The following is a 9,662-nucleotide window of genomic DNA, read 5'->3' as shown; positions in this document are numbered from 1 at the left end:
AAACAGGAAACTTGGTAGAATTAACCCTCCAAAGGCAAAGGTCACAGGTAGGGGTATCAGAGCAGGACAGAGCCAGGAGTGGGGGAATGTCAGAGAAGAAGCTGTTAATGGTTTTGGATGTGCAGAAGAAGAGTTGAAATATAGAGCTCACCTGTGTCAGGGAATTAACAATTCCAGCAACATAAGACAGGGCCACCAGTGAGACAAAATAGCATAGTCTTTCTGCAGTGAGAACTAGCCTAATTTTATTTGCTCTCTCATGATGAAACTTTAAAACCCATTTCTCTTAAAAAATTTTTGTTAAAGATGTATTTTCCTAAACTATCATCTAACATCAGGTTTTTATAACTTCATGACAGTGTGTTTGCTGATGAGGAAACTGAGGCATAGATAAATTAAGGGACTTGCCCAAGGTCCCACAGAGAGTGGGGGAGCCAGACTTAGAATCTGGTGTCCTCCAAATGTCCTTATGGATCAATTCTAGTTCGTTTCTCTCCTGTAATGAATTATACCTGCTTCTCAAGTCAGCCTCAATGCAGAATTCACACTGAAAGCCTTACTTGCTTGGCTTTCCCAGCTGCCTTTCTCAAGGCTCCTATCATATCCTTGTTTCTCAACGTATAAATCAGAGGGTTCATCATGGGGATCACTATTCCATAAAATAGAAAAGTAATTTTGTCCTGGTCTTTACTGTCTTTGTTCTGAGGTTTGAGATAAATGGAGATGAGGGTCCCGTAGTAGATGGTCACCACAGTCAGGTGCGATCCACAGGTGGAGAAAGCTTTCCTCTGCCCAGCTGTTGAGCGGATTTTCAAGATGGCCACCACGATCCGGATATAAGAGAAGAGGATGAACAGAAAGGGGAGGGGCAAGACAAAGAATGTGATTATCCACATCAGGATCTCACTGACAGTGGTGTCTGAGCAGACCAGCTTTAAGACAACTTCCACCTCACATACAAAATGGTTCACTACATTGTGCCCTGCACAAAACCGAATCGGTACAATGACCACAGGAAGTAGGGCCAGCAGGAAGCTACTTATCCACATGGTAGCAGCAATCTGGAAACAAGCCCTCATTGTCATGATCAGCGTGTAATGCAGGGGGTTCGATATGGCAACGAATCGGTCGTAAGCCATGACGGCCAATAGGCAGCACTCAGTGATGCTCCAGAAGACGAAGAGGGTCATTTGGGCAAAGCAGTCATTGTAGGTGATAGTGGGGCAGTCTCTTAGGCAGTTGACAAGGGCCAGAGGCACCATGGTGGTGGTGGAACACAGGTCAACAAAAGACAGATTGCAAAGGAAGAAATACATTGGGGTGTGAAGTCGAGGCTCTTTCCACACTACCATAATGACGAAGATGTTTCCCACGATGGTTCCCAGATAGAGATGAAGCAAGACACAGAAGAAAATGATTTGACTTTTGGGCTGATAGGAAAGTCCAACCAGAATGAATTCCGTGACCTCAGTGTAGTTGGCACCTCTCAGTTTATTCATTTCCTCCTACCTGTGGAACCAAGACAAAGGAAAGAGATCTTGAATTTTAGAAAGTACAAACCCAGTGAGTTCTGACTCTAAGGGGACTGGATGGGAATTACTTGGAGTGGTCCCCAGGATTCCTGGTCATTAGCCATCATCTGGCAAGGAGCAGATGATGGGAAACACATCTTCCCATCCCATCCATCCCATCTGTGTCTTCCTCAGAGCTGGGATCTGTGGATAGCCTGGTCTCTAGTCTGAGGTCATTAGCTCACTGAGAGCAGTTAAAATTAGGGTGGAATTAGCTTTTCTTGATCAGGAAAGGTAAGTTAGGTCTCTGCTATTTTTTTGTAGTGGGTTCTCACTATAGTTTCCTCCTGTTTTTATTTTCTTTCTTCCAAATGAGGAAATCAGCTGCTAGGAAAGTTGTACCTCTGGGTAACCTTCAGGATTCAAAGTTCTAAAGGAAATTAGTGCCAAAGGTTAGCTTAATTTACCCTTTTACTTTTCAGGGATACACAAAATAAGCCGAATCTCTCTCCAATGGTGGGGAAAGAGCTGACAAAATTTGCTTGAAGAGCAAACATCCTAGAACACTTCTCAGCATTCTAAGTTATCCTCGAATGGATTCTCCATCATTGAGACCATTTCTGGAAGATGAATTTTCCTAAATCCAGTGTTTTTAACCCTTTTGAGAATTGATGGTTACATCTGCTGATGGAGCAGTGGTTCCCCAATGCAGAAACTATGGTCACAAAGACAACGGGGAGAGAAGATTTTTCTAATCATGTTTTATCCTGTCTACATGTTTTGTTTACCTGTCTATATGTTTTGGTTTGTCGTCTGTCTCCCCATTCTAGACTGGGAGCCCGTTGTTGGGTAGGGACCGTCTCTAATATGTTGCTGACTTGTACTTCCCAAGTGCTTAGTACAGTGCCCTGCACACAGTAAGTGCACAATAAATACAATTGAATGAATGAATGAATGAATGAATGAATGAATAATCAGCAATCTCATCCCCTCCTAGACTAAAAATGAGTTCTATGATGGGTTTTTTTTTTATCAGGGGAACAGGACTCTACCTCTGACTACACTGATTTCATCGAATGAGAACATATTTTTCTTTATGTTCAATGGGTTATTAGCTGAACTACTTTGGACCTGGGTTCTACTCGCAGCTTCTCTACTTCTCTGGTGGGTGACTTTGGGCAAATCACTAAACTTCTCTGGGCTTCAGTTCCCTCATTCTCAAAAATGAGATTCAGTACCCATTTTCCCTACTACTTAGACTATGAGCCCATGTGGGCCTCCTACTTCATTAGTAAAATTAACATTATCAGGTCTGGGCACCCCGAAGTCACCCCTTCCCCTTCTTTATCCCCCCTACTCTCAACCCTCTCTGCTACTCTCCCATCCTTCCCAGCAGAATCTTCAGAAGAAATATCCTCCCTCCTCTCAAGTGTTACTGAATCCACCTGTGATTTGGACCTCATTCCCTATAATCTTATGAAAACTCTTGCCCCTTCCCTCCTCCCCTCTTAACTTCCAACTATGCTGCTCACTCTCCACTGGTCCATTCCCCTCTATCTTCAAACATGCCCAAGTCTCCCCCATCCTAAAAAACCCTCTCTTGACCCCACTGTCGCTTCTAGTTATTGCCCCTTCTCCCTCCTATCCTTCCTTTCCAAACTCCTAGAATGAGTCATTTACATTCGCTGCCTCGAACTTCTCAACTCCAACTCTCTCCTAGACCACCTCCAATCTGGCTTCCATCCCCTTCACTCCACTGAACCTGCACTCTCAAAGGTCACCAATGACCTCCTTCTTGCCAAATCCAATGGCTCTTATTCTATCCTAATCCTCCTCGACCTCTCAGCTGCCTTCGACACTGTGGACCACCCTCTTCTCCTTAACATGCTATCCAACCTTGGCTTCACAGACCCCCATCCTCTCCTGGTTCACCTCTTATCTCTCCAGCCGTTCTTTCTCAGTCTCCTTCGTGGGCTCCTCCTCCCCCTACCATCCCCTTACTGTAGGGGGTCCTCAAGGGTCAGTTTTTGGTCCCCTTCCATTCTCTATACTAACTCCCTTGGTGAACTCATTCGCTCCCATGTCTTCAGCTATTATCTCTATGCTGATGATACCCAAATCTACATCCTCACCCCTGCTCTCTCTCCCTCCCTCCAGACTCATATCTCCTCCTGCCTTCAGGACATCTCCATCTGGATGTCTGCCTGCCATCTAAAACTCAACATATCCAAGACTGAGCTCCTTATCTTCCCTCCCAAACCCTGTCCTCTCCATGACTTTCCCGTCACTGTAGACGGCACTACCATCCTTCCTGTCTCACAAGCCCACAACCTTGGTGTCATACTTGACTCCACTCTCTCATTCACCCCACACATCCATCCATCACCAAAACCTGCAGGTCTCACCTCCACAACAACACCAAGATGTGCCCTTTCCTCTCCATCCAAATCACTACCTTGCTGGCTCAATCTCTCATCCTATCCTGACTGGATTACTGCATCAGCCTCCTCTCTGATCTCTCATCCTCCTTTCTCACCCCACTTCAGTCAATACTTCACTCTGATGCCCAGATTATCTTTGTACAGAAACGCTCTGGGCATGTCACTCTCCTCCTCAAAAATCTCCAGTGGTTGCCTGTCAACCTATGCATCAAATAAAAACTCCTCACTCTCAGCTTCAAGACTTTCCACCATCTCACCCACTCCTACCTCATTTGCCTTCTCTCCTTCTACAGCCCAGTCCTCACCCTACACTCCTCTGCCACTACCTCCTCCCTGTGCCTCGTTCTCACCTGTCCCGCCATCAACCCCTGGCCCACATCCTTCCCCTGGCCTGGAATGCCCTCCCTCCACACATCTGCCAAGCTAGCTCTCTTCTTCCATTCAAAGCCCTACTGAGAACTCACCTCCTCCAGGAGGCCTTCCCAGACTGAGCCCCCTTTTTCCTCTCCTCCTCCCTTCCCCATCACCCCCCACCTCCTTCCTCTCCCCACAGCTCTTGTATATGTTTGTACATATTTATTACTCTATTGATTTTAGTTGTACATATTTACTACTCTATTTAGTGCTCAATAAATAGGATTGAATGAATGATTTTCCTGATCTACCCTAGTGCTGAATACAGTGCTTGGCACTTAGTAAGCGCTTAATAAATACCACAGTTAATATTATTAATGCTTCTCTAGGGCACTTGATGTTCCTTCACTACTTAGAAGCCCAGATATACAGGTTGACTGTAATATTTTCATTTCACTAACTCTTTTGGGGGTAGTAGGGAGGGGACATGGAGAGAAGGCTATTTTCTAACCTCAACCAACATAGGTGTCTCACAAAATAACATCCCATTACTCTTAGGTGATATTTAGCTGGAAAATACATTTAAATCTTATGCAAAAATGTACCTGGAGTTAGAGTACGTCAAAAGTTTGGAAGATAGCTGGGTTTATTTGGGAAGCCACAGATTTAGTTTGACTTCAGAATCTGGAGCTCTCAGGCACCAATCACCTTCATTTCAAAGGAACTACTGACTCTCCAGTAAGTCAGCCAAATGGAGTTCCAGGGGTAATTGTAGGAAATATAAGACAATGCAGATATTTTTATTCCTGATGATTACCATCTAGAATTAAAATGTAAAGCCCTCCCTCCACTAATTTAAGAGGTGGGAAGGAAATGAATTAGACCTTTTTTAAATAAAATCCAAAAGCTGGAATGGGCCTTCAGGTTCTGAAGGAGACCAGATACTCACTGAATTTTACAGCTTCCAAGGTACCTGCTGCTGGAAATGCAGTCCTTTCAAAGTAACAATAAAATCCACAGATAGCCTTTGGTCAGAGATGGGTCACCAAAGCATCCAGCCCAGCCTGGTTTAAGAGTGGTCAAATTAGTCGGTTTTCTTCTGGTTTCTCACAAACCCAGTGGGAGAAAAGGCATCTTTGCATGTCTAGTGATGAATTTGCTTGCCTGCATTAAATCCCTGAATTAACCCGAAGAAACAAAGCAAATTATCTGGAGTGCTGTTTTCTTATTTTAAAAGCTTAACTCCATATTTGTAGGTGACTCAGAGGGAATCAGTCAATCAATGATATTTATTGAACACTTACTATGTGCAGAGTATGTACTAAGTACTTGGGAGAGTACAATACAATGGATTTATCAGACACATTTCCTGCTCACAATGAGCTTGTAGTCTAGAATATAATAACATTGAATCCTAATTTGATAGAAATTCAAGCAGTACATTCAACACTACACTAAGATCATTTTTTTAAGGGAGGGTGGCTAGTATAAACATATCTCTTACCTTGACTTCAAAATATTAAATGATTTGAAGCCAGATCTGCTTTCTCTGATTTGCCGATACATAACACTCTCCGAGGCAAACAACAAAGAGGATTTAATCTGATATAGCTTGGATCAACTGGCAAGAGGGATACGATACTGGTTCTTGCACTCACCTTCACAGAAAATCCTGCATATCACTGAAATCCAGATCCACTACCTGGAACAGGAAGACATTAAATATTTCAAGAAGACTCCAGAGCTCAAGATTTCAGGCTTTAGGAGACTCCAGGGATCACATCCCTAACAGGCAGTGAAATTCCACCAATGGGAAGTGGATTGAAGGTACCAGCAATGTGTTGACATGCCCTCTGCGGAAAAGATACCTCTTTTCAGTTGTAAATCATTAAAGCCAAGCAGAGTCTTTTTTTTCCTCTTGTAACGAATCTATGATACATGCAAGTAAAACTGTTTACAGAGACTCAGTTGGTTACTAGATGCATGGGAGGGTGGAGATATATGTGGGCTAAAGTTAAAAAAATAACTTTCAAGTAATCGTCTGAGCTTATGGAGACAATTTTTCATTTGGAGTATGGGGCTGGAAAGGGAGTAGGGATTTTATGGGAGATGAGGATTGGGAGAGGGAAGTCCTTAAAGACCTTAAAAGCAACAAGGCCACCATTTTCCACTCTACTATGATGACGGGAATTGATCACATAATGAAGTCTGGCAGAGTCCCACAGTCCCTCAAGCCTCAGCATTCAAGTCCCTTCAGGATTCCCAAGTTATTTTTGAAAACTAGGAGAGGGAAATCAGAAATGAGCTTTGAGAGTAATGAAAATTTTAAAGTTTGAGGAAAGCCCTTTTATTTCCTGTTGCTGGCCTATCCAGAGAGGTAGAACTTGAGTAATTATCCAGTGAACTTGATCAGAGTGGATAACTAAGCTGGAGAACTCCAAGTCTTTATTTACCTTTGTGCTGTGTAGAGCCAGACTGTAGCTGAGCAGAAAGATTCCCAGGTGAGTGGTAGTAACAGTTGGAAATAAAGAGAAAGTGGCCCTGCCCCTGTTCTTGGATGGACTGCTGCCGCTGGAGAAAGTATTATTATTATTGTTGTTGTTATTATTATTATTATTATGATCATATTTCTTAAGAACTTGCATTGTGTCAGGCATTATTCTAACTGCTGGGGTAGATACAAGTTAATCAGATGGGACACAGTCCCTGTCCCACATGGGACTCACAGTCTACGTAGGAGGGAGAACAGGCATTGAATTTCCATTTTACAGATGAGGAAACTGAGGCACAGAGAAGTTACTTGTGACTTGCCCAAAAATCACACAGGAAGCAGGGGCCGGAGCTGGGATTGGAACCCAGGTCCTCTGACTCCCAAACCCAGGCTCTTTCCACTACCCCATGCTGCTCCTTTCCCATGGTGACTCTGACTTCCCTTTCAAAATTATTATGATTATATACTAATTGTATTATATACTTATTGTAGATTGTAATTATTGTAGTCTTGGATGTCTATATGCCAAGCACTATAGTAAATGCTGGGATTAAGTAAAAGATAATCCGATTTGCCGCAGTCTGTGTCCCACATGGAGCTCACAGCCTAAGGGGGAGGGAAAACAGGTATTTTATCCCCATTTCATATGTGAGGATACTGAGGCTCAGCAAAATTAAGTGACTCGCCCAAAAAAATAACACAACAGAAAAGTGGCAGAGACGGGATTAGAACCCAGGTCCTTCTGACTTCTATGCCCATGTTGTAGCCAGTAGGCCCCGCAGGAATCATGTCTCCCAGCTCTATTGCCTTGTACTCTTGCAAGAACTTAGTATACTCAGTAAGTACTCAATACATACTATTGACTGATAAAATTGTTATTTACTATAGATCAGAGTCATTTGTACTTCCCAAGCGTTTAGTACAGTGCTCTGCACACAGTAAGTGCTCAATAAATGCAATTGATGATCTGGCGCCTACTCTAGAATTTACCCAATACAAGATCTCGTCTGCCTTTCAGCAAAGGTAACAAAGAGTTTGCATTGACTGTGGGCATGTGAATCTCCTCTGGCATAGCAGGTCTTCTTCAGTATGGCAGTTCTCCTTCAGATTTCTGCAGATGTCTTATTTGAGGATTTCTATCTTGTCCAAAGGGAAATAGCACCATGTCAAGCGACAGTGCTGATTCTGTGGGACCGGCTAGGTAGAGCTGCTTATACAAGAGAATGGTTTGAACAGAAGGATGCTTTTCTCTTACTGATGTCAAAGATGTTGACTGATACCTGTAGCTGAAATGAAATATTTCCTCCAAACAGGAAATTTGCCTATCTGGTCATTTGAGCTTTTAGAATTTGAACCTTGTGTGATGTACAGTTTGCTTTTTTTCTTTAAAAATAACCCAACTGGAAGATTTGTGAAGAAGATTTGTGAGTGAATTCATATTTTCAACTGCATATTTAATTTCTGAATTAGGAAGTATTTGGAATCTATTCCATAAATCTACTGTAATCATTGCTCCAAATATTCCATCCACTAGGTGTTTGGGAGAAGCCTGCAGAAAATGTAGGGTAATCCCACTGTAAGCGCCATATTTTCTTCTCGGGGAAGTCCTGGGGCAATCATACTGTGTTCTTCATCCAGACTTCTCTTGCCACTATATGTCACAGGAAGCCACCAACTGTGCTTACAAATAAATCACAGTGCTCATGTGAGTTACTTCTTGAGAGAGTAAGTGTGATTTTTTTGAGCCCCATGTGGGACAGGGACTGTATCTGGTCTGGTTAACTTGTATTTTTATCTACCCAGCACATAAAATAGTCCTTGACATATAGCTAAACTTTAAAAATTACCACAAGAAAAAAAATGGGTATGTGCAGAGACCCAGTAAAATCACTGGGATTTAGAAAAATAGATACCATACCTAGGCCATTTGTCATGAAGTCTTCCAGAAGACCAGGAAAAAAAAAACCCATGAAGAAAGATGAAGATTGTATCCGAGTCCAGAGGATTTTCCTTAGGGCTTTTCCTACAAAAACAGGCCCCTAAACTGGAGGTATCCCACACTGATTCTTACTGGGAGACAAGGTATTGTCTGAAGCAGGCTTCTAAGAAAATACAGGGTGACTGGTTCAGAAATCAGATGGAGGCTAGGGAGCTGGGAGGTAGCATTAGATTTTGGGTGCCTGGGGATGGGGCAAAGGGGAAGGGAGATCCCCACTCATGTCTGAAATTTTGATGATCTAGAATTATATCTAGGAGGAAAAGAACCTCAAAAAGCACAGGTTGGCAATTTGGGGGGCAGAGGAGTAGCATGGCTTAGTGGATACAACACAGGCCTGGGAGTCAGAAGGACCTGTATTCTGATCCTGCTCTGCCACTTGTTTGCTGTATGACATTGGGCAAGTCACTTAACTTCTCTGGCCCTCATTTACCTTATGTGTAAAATAGGGATTAAGACTGTGAGCCCCATGTGGGATAGGTACTGTGACCAACCTGATTAATTTGTATCTACTGCAGCGCTTAGCACAGTGCCTGGCACATAGTAAGTGCTTAACAAATACCAAAAAAAAAGAGATAGAGAAAAGTAGGGTATTTCCATGACAGAAGATATGATTCTTCCCAAAGGAACCTGTGAAGAAGGGTAGTGCTAACCTATTCCAAGTCCTATTAGTGAATTGATTATCACTTGAGCAAGGGCTTTCTTTCGTTGTGATTAAATGTTATCCGATATGCTAAAGGACAGGAGTGTGAGAAACTCTGAGAAACAGTAATAGTGAGCAGAGTTGTCTATGGCTTGCCTCCACAATTTTCAGTTTTAATGTGATGGGAAAACTTTGGGTTTGTTTTCCAGACTGGGATATTTATAAG

General features: G+C 42.9%; 1 protein-coding gene across 1 annotated transcript; it reads right to left on the bottom strand.

Annotated features, from left to right (window-relative positions):
- Positions 1 to 542: 542 nt before the first annotated feature.
- On the bottom strand, positions 543 to 1,499 carry LOC119929493 (olfactory receptor 13H1-like). Its single transcript, XM_038747662.1, has one exon. The coding sequence runs from the start codon at positions 1,497 to 1,499 to the stop codon at positions 543 to 545; it is 957 nt and encodes a 318-aa protein (XP_038603590.1).
- Positions 1,500 to 9,662: the final 8,163 nt, after the last annotated feature.

Source organism: Tachyglossus aculeatus, chromosome 6 (assembly GCF_015852505.1).
Source record: "Tachyglossus aculeatus isolate mTacAcu1 chromosome 6, mTacAcu1.pri, whole genome shotgun sequence".
NCBI lineage: Eukaryota > Metazoa > Chordata > Mammalia > Monotremata > Tachyglossidae > Tachyglossus > Tachyglossus aculeatus.
Note: the sequence above shows the minus strand (reverse complement) of the source record. Positions and strands in the feature narration are given on the sequence as shown.

What these genes read in the sequence shown, in the direction of transcription:
- LOC119929493 (XM_038747662.1), bottom strand. Translation starts at nt 1,499, where the DNA reads ATGAATAAACTGAGAGGTGCCAACTACACTGAGGTCACGGAATTCATT.